At 42.1% G+C, this 12,725-nt stretch overlaps 1 protein-coding gene across 5 annotated transcripts; it reads right to left on the reverse strand.

The window, feature by feature from the left end:
• Window positions 1–67: 67 nt before the first annotated feature.
• Window positions 68–12,282, reverse strand: capn3b (calpain 3b). 5 transcript variants are annotated; one of them, XM_080024127.1, is made up of 23 exons: window positions 11,772–12,282; window positions 9,290–9,359; window positions 8,703–8,821; window positions 8,461–8,594; window positions 7,732–7,900; window positions 7,539–7,622; window positions 7,333–7,424; window positions 7,003–7,080; window positions 6,750–6,910; window positions 6,503–6,628; window positions 6,130–6,170; window positions 5,730–5,938; window positions 5,436–5,472; window positions 5,005–5,028; window positions 4,738–4,827; window positions 4,184–4,258; window positions 4,037–4,094; window positions 3,886–3,950; window positions 2,472–2,540; window positions 2,308–2,386; window positions 2,076–2,192; window positions 1,635–1,693; window positions 68–1,542 (listed from the first exon to the last, which is right to left on the reverse strand). In XM_080024127.1, exons 1-23 carry the CDS (start codon window positions 12,105–12,107, stop codon window positions 1,516–1,518), a joined length of 2,319 nt encoding a protein of 772 aa, XP_079880253.1. In that variant the 5' UTR covers window positions 12,108–12,282; the 3' UTR covers window positions 68–1,515. The 5 variants fall into 5 exon arrangements, with proteins under 5 accessions (XP_079880253.1, XP_079880252.1, XP_079880254.1 ...); XM_080024126.1 differs by having other exon boundaries at window positions 6,159–6,170; window positions 6,459–6,628; XM_080024128.1 differs by lacking the exon at window positions 5,005–5,028 and having other exon boundaries at window positions 6,159–6,170; window positions 6,459–6,628.
• Window positions 12,283–12,725: the final 443 nt, after the last annotated feature.

The raw sequence follows: 12,725 nt of genomic DNA on the forward strand, positions 1-12,725 counted from the left end.
ATTTCTTTTTCTTAATTGTAATGGAGGCCATTTCCCCACCAGACACAAGACAAAACAACAGCAGAGCAATTCGTTAAATGTTGTATTTAAAGTGGTAACATACAGTAATCAAAAGTTCAAATTTTCCCACTTTTTGTCGTATGCAAAAGAACAAGGGTTTTTTTTCCCCTTTTTTTTGTTTTTGAAACACAGACTGCAAACAGCATCTAATTTTAGTTGAATCTCATATCTTCAGAGACCAAAACCAATGTGTGGAGATTGACTTTTTTTTTTTTTTTTTTTTTAAACAGATGATAAAAATTCTACAAATCCAATGCACAAATGATTATTTCACATGAAAATGTCTCTAAACAAATGACTCACACCAGCCTCATGACCCCTTTACTCCTAACCAGTGTGCAGCTTGATGGTTAAGCTGATCAAGTTCCAGGACCCTCAACAGCTGTACATTTGTTGTGGTTATTTCTGTGGAAATACTCTCCACAAATGTCATCTTATTTTGTTAAATTTATTTTTTTAGGTTTTTGGATGATGTGAGCTTTATATAAATGTTTATTTCCCATGATTTGTCCATTGTTAATTTGTCCATTTGTACATTTGGTATGATTTCTTCGTAACGTTTTGCTTTATTTCGTTTTAAGATCAAGCATCTTTTAATGGAATGTTCTGTAATGTGAAAACAGTCCAAAATGTTAAACACAGGGTTGCAGCAAGATGCTCTACACAGCACGTGTGAAATTCCTGTAGATTCCCTGAACTTTGACCTACACACAGTTTAATTTTAGAAGGACTGGGCACTGTTTGGCAAATAGTTTCACACTTTTTTTGCATTAAACCATTTCCAGTATTCCCCACACAGACTGATTGCATACAGATATCTGTAAACAAAAGTTTTGGAGACCTTTCAGAAAGCATATGAATAAAATACATGGGAAGAAAATACTTTTTGATGTTTTGTTTCTTAACTGAAGCTATGGAAAAGTTCTACAGCAGGGGAACATGCTGATCTGGAGGCTGGTGATATTCATCAGCCAGTTGTGTTTGAATAAATATTCCTTCTAATTGACACCTCACATTCAACAACTCAAACACTGCCACGTCAATTCTGAAATCAACAAACCAGCTCACTAGGCAGTTAGTGCCTTGCTAAGGGACACCTCCACTCTTTTTGCCAGTGGAAATAGGGGAACTAAGCTACTGCAGTAGAATTATCCAAAGATCATTACTTTTATTGAATTAAACACCAGCTTGTATAATTTTTCATTGTTCCATGCCAAAAACATTCTAGACTAATGTACTGTAAACTGTCACATTAACAACAGTTGACCTGGCCTAAAAGATTTGTTCTTAAAATATAAAAACACATAATTCACACCAATTTCTGTTCCATGGCAGAGAGAACTAGCTTCTCGTACATCGCTTTTGAAATATTTAGACAACTGATTGTAAACACGTAGTTGTATCAAAGCCTTTTAAGTGAAATAAGTACAAAATGTGACCAGCGACAGGAGCCGACTAGGAATACATGGTCAACTGAAGCCACTAAAAAGAAGGAAACAGAAAAAAGGACTGTTCACTTTTTCAAAATTATTTTATATTCATGTGGAAAATGGGAGGTTGAGTAATTGACCTACCTCTAAAACATTGAGCTTGATTATTCCGTCTCCATCTTTGTCAAAGGCGTTAAAGGCCCCTGCAGAGACCAAACGCATTAGATGCCATCACAATGAATTATAGAACATTATCACACAGCTCTGTAGAATACTTGATTCTGATTAGTAAATAGCACCACTAAGCGGTCAGTTATTTCTGAATGATTGCTGAATTTTTAATATGGAAAGAAAAAAGATTTTAAACTCGACATACTAGTCATTAAACTGATTTCAAATATTCAATATTCTGTATTCAATGTATTTATTTAGTAAGTATCCGTATAAGAGGCGGGATAACGTGCAGCCAGCCGGTCATCCCACAATAAGTTAGATCAGGGTGATCCCTTACTTATTAACTGGTAAAGTTAGTACGTAATCAACGTTTCACACTTATCACAAATTCCAAATGTGGTTTGTACTTACTAAACATTCCTTCCAGCCTCACAAAACAACAGATGAAACTGTCGAAGTCGACATTGAGGCGTTCGTCCGCATAACGCATGGCTAGGATGTCGTACAGCTGGTTGTTGAGGTGAAACCCTTGGCATGAAAAAGAGGCAGAGAGGACGTTAATGATGCACCTCCGGCGTAACAATGTCGAAACTATTCGCAATTTTGGTTTAAAAAATTTCCCGTTCTTAAATGTCCATTTCACCGGCGTCATTAACGGCGTTCCTCATCTCGAAGCTGCTGATGGCACAGGATTTGTCTTGGTCGTAGCGTTTGAAGATGAGCTGCAATTACACATACAGATCTATTTAAATATGGTCGGGCAGTAGTCTGGAAAATAACTGACACCATGTTTTTAAAGTCTCCCACCTGCCACTGCTTGATCTTATTCCACAAGTGTTTGAACTCCTGCAGATTCAGCTTCCCCGTGCCGTCCGTCTGGGAAAATTTGGGTTATGGGAGTTTTTCTTCTGACATTTGCTCAGAAAAGGCATCGCTCGTCCCAATGATGTGAAAACACGTTAAAACATTGGTCCAGGACGCAGTTTATAGGCTAGTAGGTGAGCCTCAAAAAGTGCTTTCGTTTTCTGAGATACCGCTAATGGAGCTGGAACAAAACACGTTTGTTTTTTTTGTCTACCATAAATGAAATTGATTCTTGTATGAAAATATTGTACTGCTAAATGTAGATTGATATCAGAAGGTCAGAGCGCTCTCAAACTTGCCATCCTTGTTGTCTGGATGTATCTCCACAGACACCGATCAGCCACAACATAAAAACCACTGACAGGTGAAGTGAATAACATGAATCATCTCATAACGATGGCACTTGTCAAGGGGTTGGATATATTATGCAGCAAATAAACAGTCAGTTGTTGAAGTTGATGTGTTGGAAGCAGGAAAAATAGGCAAGTGTAAGGATCTGAGCCACTTAGACAAAGGCCAAATTGTGATGGAATGTGAATTGTGTTTTGGACACAATTCACCGTTCCGTCTGGTCCGATCCCAAAGAAGAGCTACTGTAGCACAAATTGCTGAAAAAGTTAATGCTGCTATGATAGAAAGGTGTCAGAACACACAGAGCATCACAGCTTCCTGCATATGAGGCTGTGTCGCCGCAGACCGGTCAGAGTGCCCATGCTGATCCCTGTCCACCGCCAAAAGCGCCAACAATGGGCATGTGACCATAAGAACTGGACCATGGAGCAATGGAAGAAGGTGGCCTGGTCTGATGAATCATGTTTTCTTCTACATCATGTGGATGGCCGAGGTTAGGGTCCGATTCGATGGAGCATCAGTGGGATGTGCTGGAACAACAAGCCCGATCCATGGAGGCCCCACCTCACAACTTCCAGGACTGAAAGGATCTGCTGCTAACGTCTTGGTGCCAGATACCACAGGACACCTTCAGAGGTCTTGTGGAGTCCATGCCTCGATGGGTCAGAGCTGTTTTGGCAGCACGAGGGGAGCTACACAATATTAGTGGTTATTAGTCATGGTTTTAATGTTGTGTATGATCGGTGTACATAATAAAGTAGATGTGAATATCTTGATGTATGTTGAATATACAGTCATAAACACAGACTTAGGTGGAGATAGAAAAAATGGGGTTTCACAACAAATGCACTCATATTTTTTAACATCTCTTCCCTAATTTGTCACAGAAGGATGAATGAGGGCTCGTTGGATAGCTGTGGTTGTGTTTAATCTGAGTTTGTCTGAGGTGTCCTTATCACTGAGGAATTTAGAGGCGAGGGGGAGGTGGTACTGTAGGGAAGGATACGTCCATCAGAGCGATCATGCTGCGACACGTCTCCAGGCTGAATCCGTCTGTCTCGTTCCGGTTATCTGTGGGAAAGGAGCAGACTGCTGGGTCCCTGCGGCACCCCCGACACCATGGCCGCATCACGCCGCCGTTCCGGCTCACTACTCACGCTTGTTGAGGACCCTCTTCATGACCACCATCAGCTCGTTGGCGCAGATCTGCATGTCCTGATGGGGGCGAGAGGTCACGGGTGTTTGTTTTGCCCCTTTGTGCCCGTTTTTCTACCTCCTGATTTTGGTCGCAGGGAGTAACTCACCTCGCCTGCGATCTGCTGGTAAATGGCCTTGAACTGTTTGTCTTCTTCGCTCTCCTCCGGTTGAAGCACTTTTGGCTGATGGAAGGATAGGAACCGATGGTAAACAAGACGGTAACTTGCAAGTAATAAGAATTCTATTGCAGCATTTTATCATGCTGCATACACATGTCTTTGTTTATGGATGTGTTGAAGGACAATAGAATATTAAGCTTTTTGATTTGGAAGATTTTCCTGGTCATTGCCTTATGCAGCACATAAGAATAATTAGATATAGGAATATATAAATAAACATACACGCAAGCCTCAGAGGAGAACAGATGCAATGATGCCACTTGAGACGTGTTGGCCTTTAAAGCTCGATTGTAGTTCGGCAGGACAAGTTTTATTCCCGGCTGTGACATATGACCTAGTAATGATTGAATTTCAGCTTTGTCAGTCCGAGGGAAGTTTGACGAGGCAAAGGTCACGCCGAGCCAGCGGGGATACGTGGGAGGGAAGAGTTGGCGGCGTCTGTGTTTTGGTCTGAAAACTGTTCCACGGGGCCTTGGGGTTACCTTGGATTTCTTCTTCTTCTTCTCCCCCGGAATGCTGTCGTGCTCGATCTCCTTGTTGGCCCCTGCTCTGTCCGACACAAACACGATAGGCTGTGGTAGGTCAAATGGGGATGGCGGGATGGTCGGTCGGAGAAGAGCACAACACCATGTTTTGGTCAGTGGGGAACTCATTACAACTGAACTGATCTGAACTGACAGACGTTAGAAAGAGTGCAGCCATTGGGAAGAGGTTAAAACCAAGCTCAGAATATGGCCTCCATGCGTTACCTTTTCTTCCCTTTTCTTGCCTTGCTGATGGCCGGAAAAAATACAAGGACGGACACCCAATGAGATGGGATGAAATGGAAGGACAGATGTCAAATGAACACCTTAATTTAGTTGTTATTCAAGGTGGAAAAAAACATTCAATAGGGATGAAAACCATGGACAGCAGAAATTAGTCGACAGTAGAAATTTGGTTATTTTGTGGAAAAAGGGTAGCAAATTAGATTTTGATAATGGTGTGAATGTTTACCGTATCTAAGAAATATGTCACAAAAAAATTGCCTTTTTCCGACACACATAATGAATAGGTGAAATAGCAGGAAGGAATAGCATGAGGCAATGGCAGACGTACAGTATGAACCTTATTTCAGATAATATTCAGTATATCACTGTATGGGATTGGTCAGCAGGGGAAGACGTCTTGGCTTACATACCTGGAGTTGGTCAGACCCAATAGTTGTCGCCACCTCCCTAAGAGTGGAACAGACAGAGGTCATATCAGGTACTGCGTCCGAAACGTACACTGGACCATTGTATGGTATGCATACATGTACTGTAAGTAGTGCCATTTTGGAAGCAGGGAAGGTTCCCTTGTAATTCTTTTTAGGAGCTTCCTTTAACAGCCCTGCTCTGTCCTGGATCCAATTTGTCATCAGCAATACCCCAAAATAACACCTGCCAGATCACCAAATATGCCCCCTCCCGGCACTGCCTGTATTGATCCTTACTCCGAGGTGCTGCTCTTCTCAGAAAAGACCCTGAGGATGAACTCTCCCTCCTGATGGGGCTTAAAGGTCGAGGGAATGATGACGTACTCCCCGGGAGGCAGACGGAAGCGCTCTGTGATCTCCCGCAGGTTGATGTAGGCCTTGCATTTTGCCTTTGAGGCTGTGTACAGGAAGAAGTCTTTCTGCAGATGCTTGTTGCACCCAAGCATCTGGGAATGGAGACAGGAAACGGGTCGCAGAGAATTGAGAAGACTTTATGCAACGGCAGAAAACTGCCGTGGCTGTAGAGAAATACTTCAAAAGGGTTTTAGATGTTCAGAAGCTGGCACACACACACACACACACATTAGAAACACTCATAGGATACGGAGCACAATGGGAACAGCTCTGACTTTCTCACATAAAGGTCCTTCTCTCTGGTGATCATACCTCCTTTGGCACCTAGAAAGACAAGGCAGACAGATAAACCATGTTATTGTGAACCCACCTAATGGAGAAAACCTGAAAGATTAGCTGAACAGTGTCAAGCGAGGATGGGCGGTGCGGTCCCACGGAGGACTGAGAGTATGCATGGGAAATGTTTTTTCATCCCAGTTTGTTGACTGATTACACCTTATAATCAGGGGAATCGGATTGTAGAGACTCAAAGATGAAGGGATGAATACTCTCTGCCCTCTGGGCAAATCGATAGTTCACCTCGGCTTTAAAGCATATTCACGTCATTTGTACCTCGTAGATTGAAAATCCGATCGTAAAGAGGTTGGCGCCCTTACTGCGCTCCTTCCTACGACCTTTCTGCATCAGAGCCACCACCACGGTGCACGCCTCCTGCCCGTCCTCGGGGTCGTCGTCCTCCTCATACAAGCGCAGCCGGTACTGAGGGTTGGTCCAGAATGTCTCTGTGAATCAGAGGTGTCTGACACTGACTTTTTGGTCCAACACTGGAATGCGATGGGCTTAGATCATGGTAAAGCTCATAGAGATCATAGCTGGATTAATCATTCTATACTCTGTGCCTACCTGGGGAGTTCCTGCAGCCCCCAGCAGAGCTGCCTCTCACCCAGCGGCCCTCATTGACAGCCACCGTCCAGCTTTGTCTTTCATCACCTTGCAGCGTGTCTGGGGTCAGGTTACAGATCTCGAGCTTGGTGAAGTTCTTCATGAAATCGTCAAAGGACATCCTGTAGGGAAGAGGGCAAAAAGGGGGGGACAGCGACATGAAAAAGGTATACACGGAATGATCAAAAGAAAACTGTTCAAGACTCTTACTCACCAGAACTCACTTTCTTGCACGGTCTGTTTCTTTAGGTTCTCCTTGTCCGCAATGGAAAGGGTGGACCATTCCTGTGAACTGACGAGAGATCACAATCCCCTCAATCATACAACATACATTAGCCTTGATCACCCCAGCCTGAGCCAAATAGTTGTACTATGTGGAAATGATTGTACTATGACTGTGTTTTTGCTATCATACCATTAGTCTACAGAACAGCATTAACCATTACCAGGGTTAAACGGAGGAAAAATGATTGGCAAATATTATCGACCCAAAGTCTGTTGGCAATGTTGGTGAAAGATGTTCAGGGATCAGGTCAAATTTTACTCTGTACTCCACGGTCCTTTCCACAGCACCCAACCCCAGGGATTGCGCATACGGATCAAGCGTATCTTGGTGTTCTTTGTTCTCTCGTCACACTGGAAGACAACACCAAATTAGCATTAGGCACAATTCTTTGTAAATACCTTTTAGGTACAAAGAACCCCCCTGCCCCCCCCTCCCCCCAAAAAAGGGTTCACACTTAACTGTACCTCCTCCAGACCTATAATGGAGTAGGCATGGCCTCTGACCAGGCCCTGCTGAGTCCGACTCTCAATATCGGCGGCTGAAGACACCTGAGTGATGATGTATAGGAGATATACATTGTTGGTCAGCTCTTTTGTTTTCTTTTCAGTTTCTTGCTGTTTTTAATGAATGCCATAAGACTTCATTCTCAACACTCACATCTATTGAGCATCCCATGAGAGAGCCTCTTTCCAGGGCTTTCCTCATGATGTTGTAAAGGTCCTTTGGTGCCTCCGACAACTCAAAGTACTCCGTCACGCCTCCTGTGAAGTCCTCCATGGCCTCCAAGGTGTTGCCCCCTTTCAGAGCCTCGTAGGAACCGTGCAACCTGAGAAAGGTGTCATTTTTGTTTATATTCACGGTCGGGTTTATCTTACGGCGTCGTCAAATTTTTCGAGACACCTGATGGGATACGCCAATTCTGTGTGACTGAGGTAATCAAACAAGGGGTTATGGAAATTTGAACCATGTTAGATGTGTTTTCAGCAACACTTGAATCTTGCTCATTTTCACATCTCTGCTTTGCAAGGGGTGTTAATATCCTGTAATCAAAATGGCCTCCTGAGCAGTAACACTATGCGGTACCCTTCCTCTCTGTACATTTGTGTGGATCATCACCTTGACATGGGTTGAACTAATAAGTGAGCCGAACCGAGCAACCAAGGCTACCAAAGTGCGGTCTCAAATGTGAGTGTTAACCCACCAGACATTGCTAGTGGAGGCAAAGCTCTCCAGTGCTGTGCCATGGTAACAGGCAATGGAAGCCGAGTGATTCCGAAGCTGGTGGTATTTTCGTTCCCTCCCTCCTAAGTCCTTCCTCATTTAGTTTCCCTTATTAGTATTGGTTGCTATTAATCTTAACGCTTAAGGTGTATTCATCGTGCTTACTTGGCGTAGGCCTTTTCCAAGAGGGCACTCCAGAACTCATTCTTTCTGAAAGATTTGGTAAATACTAGCTGGTTGTTGAAGGTGGGGATACGGTCGTCCACAACCACGTCGATCCACTCGCCGTATCGCCAAAACTGGTCACCGAAAAAGAGACGAGTGAATACAGGAAAATAAGTGACAAGTCGTAGGGGGAAGGTGGGGCGGAGACAGGGGAGGTATTCGAGGTAAAGAGATGGCTTTACCTGGAAATGGAAGATGCCGGCGTAGTCCTCTGTAAAGTGCTGGTCTGGGGGGATCACTCTGTACAACAGCTTCTCATTCAGAGTCAGACATGCAATGGCAGCCAACAGCCAGCAATCGCCTACCAACAGCAGATTCAGGGAGATATGCAAGGCTGGGTCTCAGCATATCAGGCCGTAGGTTCATAGGTTTATACTGTATATTTATTGCTCATCTACAAGGAAAAAGACGACTAAGGACGCTTTCATTTGCTTTCTTCATTCCTCAGTTTGCCAGTTCTATTCTAAGCTCTAATAGACTCATGCAGGTTTTACCGCACATGTGTTGGCAGTATGGGATGAACTATCTTGCCCTATCAACCAACTGAATTGTTTCTGTTCGACTTCATCTGCCAAGTTTTCTGCAATCAAAGCCATCTGATATAGAAGTCATGTACAGAGTACTGTACTGGCAACATGCTTGCTTCATTGTAGGCATGGCAAAGCCTCTTAAACATTGAGGCAAAACTAAGATATTTCCATCTGTCATAAATGAAAGGATCTTATTAATAGGCGTCATTTATGAATCCTGTTCTATAAATAAATGTTACCCAATTCTCCTTGGCAGATGTCTGTCCTGTTGGCTCCATCTATGATGAACTCGGGGTTCTCACAGATTTCCTGTTGGAAAAAAAAAAAAAGATTCTTGAGGGTTTTATTACACAAGACCATCACTACAGTTTTATAACATCAACGGCATAATTAAAAGCCTCAACATATCAAATCATGTTTAAAAAATAGTTCCAGTCAATCAATCAGCTATTGGTACATATTTAGTTAAATCGTGGGTTTCAAGCTCATTGACAGTCTTAAGCATTTGAAAATAGCTGATCAAAGTGCATTCATTATCAGCGATCGCTATCACATCCACAACCCCAGAATGGCACTTTATAAAGGCAACCAATCTCAGTGTGCAGAGCGCTGTTTTTTCAATATTTTCTACTTGGCCAATTGGGAAGAACTTCTTGTTGGAAATGTTGCTCTTTTCTTTGTCTTAGAATCCCTCTATGTGTCCCCGTTTGCACCAGGGATTACAACCTGCAGACTTGACCACTCAGCTGAGAGAGGCTGGGGGTCAGGTTGGATTGTGTTCTCTGGCCGGGTTGAGAAATACTGGAGAGATGGTTCCCGTGAACCACCCCTCGCTCTATATGTAGGGAACAGCTGTCGCAGGTCCCACAGGGTCAGGAATCCCAGAGTTCTCAAGACAAGCAATAATGTTGTGTTCGGTGCTGACAGTCCGTCGTTGCCTCATAGCTTTCTCTGCCATCAGCACATCATTTACTGGATCTTGGTCCGTTTAAACTGTTTAACGCGTGCCCTGTAAAGTATTGGGTTTTACTGTGAGGTTGATTACAAGTACTAAAGTCGGCTGGATATTTACGGTTATGGTTATAAATTACTATAAATAATTTAGACCTTGCTATACTTACATGTTTTTAATTGGTTCATGTTGTTAAGATAATGCTATAATAACGAATGTATTGTATAGTGTCTTTGTAAAGTGCTGCAAAGTGCCACACAATCAAGAGGAATACCGTTTTGCTCCATTGCTTGATTCATTTCACACACCTCGAACAAAACACACTTTAAGTGAATTCGGGGTCACTTCTGCTGTTTGGTCAGAGATCAGTGGATTTGTTTATTTCCATTAATAGCGACTTTCGCTGGCAGCTCCTTCCTCACACGTGAAAGCCCACGAGCTGAATATCGAACTTCATAGTCCAAATTTAGAACAAGCCCTGCTGATGACTTTTAATAGGGAGGATCTGTACAACATAAGGATAGAGAGCAAAAAAATAAATATATATTTAATAAATTAGATTTATGTATATATATTTAATAAAGAAACATATATATATATATATATACACATGTATATATATTTGAACATATTGGAATTATGAAAATGACTGCATTTTTTCCACATCATTTATTTTATATTTATATATAAGATTTATATTTTATTATTATGAAAATAAAATAAGTAAATATAAATAAATGTAAAAATATAATATAAACCTCTTGAATCTTGAATTATATTATATTTTTACATATATTTATATTTTCTCATTTTATTTTCATAAAAAATTGAATTTGAAAGTATTACAATTGTATAAGAATTGGAATTCAACAGACGAAACAACAGACATAAAAAACACAAATGCACATGTGAGTGTGTGTTGTTTATGTCTGCTTGTTCAAGTTTAACTTGTCCGTGCTCATGTGTAGATATGAACATATGTTGTGTATGTATAAGTGTGCTACCTGCGATTTAGAGTTGTTAATGTTTACTAATGATGGGTGGAAATTAATAGTGACTGTAATAATTCATATATATAATTGATACCCTATATACCAATTGCAATAATTTATCCTCTGCATAGTGTCTAATTTTGTATATTCTTTATATTTTTTATAAAACTGTATATTCCATTTAGATTTTTTTGGGGCTATTTGTACTGTATATTTGTCTATATATTTTTTCATTTTAATTTTTTGTTTTTTTACTTCATTTTTATTCACTTTTATTTTATAATTGTTTTTATTCTCTATTTCTTTAGACTATTTAGAGATTTTTATTCATGATAATTGTCTATAGTGAAACGCACCAACCTCGTCATGATAAATTCCGAGGATATGTAAATGTAGCGGGCAGACAAACTGATTCTGATTCAGATTGTAAAGTGCAATTTAAAAAATAACCCTAAAATAATTCTGCTCGAGGCTGAAAGTTTCTCTCTCTCTCTTTCTCTCGCTCTCTCTCTCCCTCTTTCCCTGTTGGAAGACCTAATGTAGAAGTCAGTCATGCTAAATCCCCCCATGATTCCCCGTTCTACATGTCAGAGCCCACCTGCACTAATACGGACATATATACCCACTTAACCCACGCAACTTCACACGCCCCCCCTTGCGCACTTGGCCTGGAAGTGATGGACCGCACCAAGAAGGAAAACCAGCAGAAATATATAGTATGAAATTTGCATCATGTAGAGTTGAGTCAATTGCTTATATATACACACTTCCGCTCACCGATGGACGTTTCCATTCAAACTTCATGGGGAACTTGCGGCTGTAATAGAGAGAGGAGTCGTCGGCGGGGAACAGGGGGTCTTCGAACAGCACCTTCTTGTGTACGTATTTCTCTCGCAGCTCCAAAAAGGTCTTGAGGCGCTTGGCGTCTTTGACGGCCTCATTCCTGCTCAGGATGGCTGTGTAAATGGAATTGCTGCCGGCGGTAGGGTAGTTGACTTTATCGTCCGGTCCGAGCAATGCCTCGGTTTCCAGCACTATCTTCACCTCGGTGTCTTCTTCCACGATGGCCATCTTCTCCGGGTGACTCTTTTCTGCCGCCACGGCCTTGAGCATCCTGGTTCCAGGGGGTCAACGTTTCAAATGGAGGCGTTGGTCCTAATTTTCAGAAGCAGTTTATGGACTTGCGACACGGCCCACAGAAACTTCCTGTGCTCTTTTAGTTCCTTAATTTGTCGTGGCCACTGACAGTGCACGCACACACACCACAAGCCAACCTTACACACCAGCACATACATTTGCTGTGCCTGCCTGCTCTAAATATAGCCTTCTTGAAGAGTGTGTGTGTGTGTGTGTGTGTGTGTGTGTGTGTGTGTGTGTGTGTGTGTGTGTGTGTGTGTGTGTGTGTGTGTGTGTGTGTGGGGAAGGGGGTGGGTTTCAAATAATTACTCTCTCTCTCTCTATCTCCGTGGTGCACACATCTAAACGCACACATCTCTTTTAAGACTGTCTGAAAGTCTTTTCCACAGATTATATGTTGACTGGTTATATAGTCGACTGCAAGAACCACTTGCACGCAGGCTGATAAAAAGAAAATCTGACTACTAAATAAAATAAAGATATCCTAAAAAAGAAACTCCTCCGCTCCCCCTTGACATCCTCAAATGATCTGTGAGAATGGTTCCATTGCAAATTGCAATTGATGTTGCCGACCAAATGAAACAAATGACCATT

The sequence above is a fragment of the Zeus faber genome (genome assembly GCF_960531495.2).
Source record: "Zeus faber genome assembly, chromosome: 2".
NCBI lineage: Eukaryota > Metazoa > Chordata > Actinopteri > Zeiformes > Zeidae > Zeus > Zeus faber.

Bases quoted from the DNA above. Each gene is read 5' to 3' on its own strand.
- capn3b (XM_080024126.1), bottom strand. From the start codon at position 12,107: ATGCTCAAGGCCGTGGCGGCAGAAAAGAGTCACCCGGAGAAGATGGCC. The intron at 9,360-11,771 runs GTGAGCGGAAGT...TTTTTCCAACAG, and splicing joins TTGAATGGAAACGTCCATCG to GAAATCTGTGAGAACCCCGA. The intron at 8,822-9,289 runs GTAACATTTATT...TGCTGTTGGTAG, and splicing joins CATCTGCCAAGGAGAATTGG to GCGATTGCTGGCTGTTGGCT.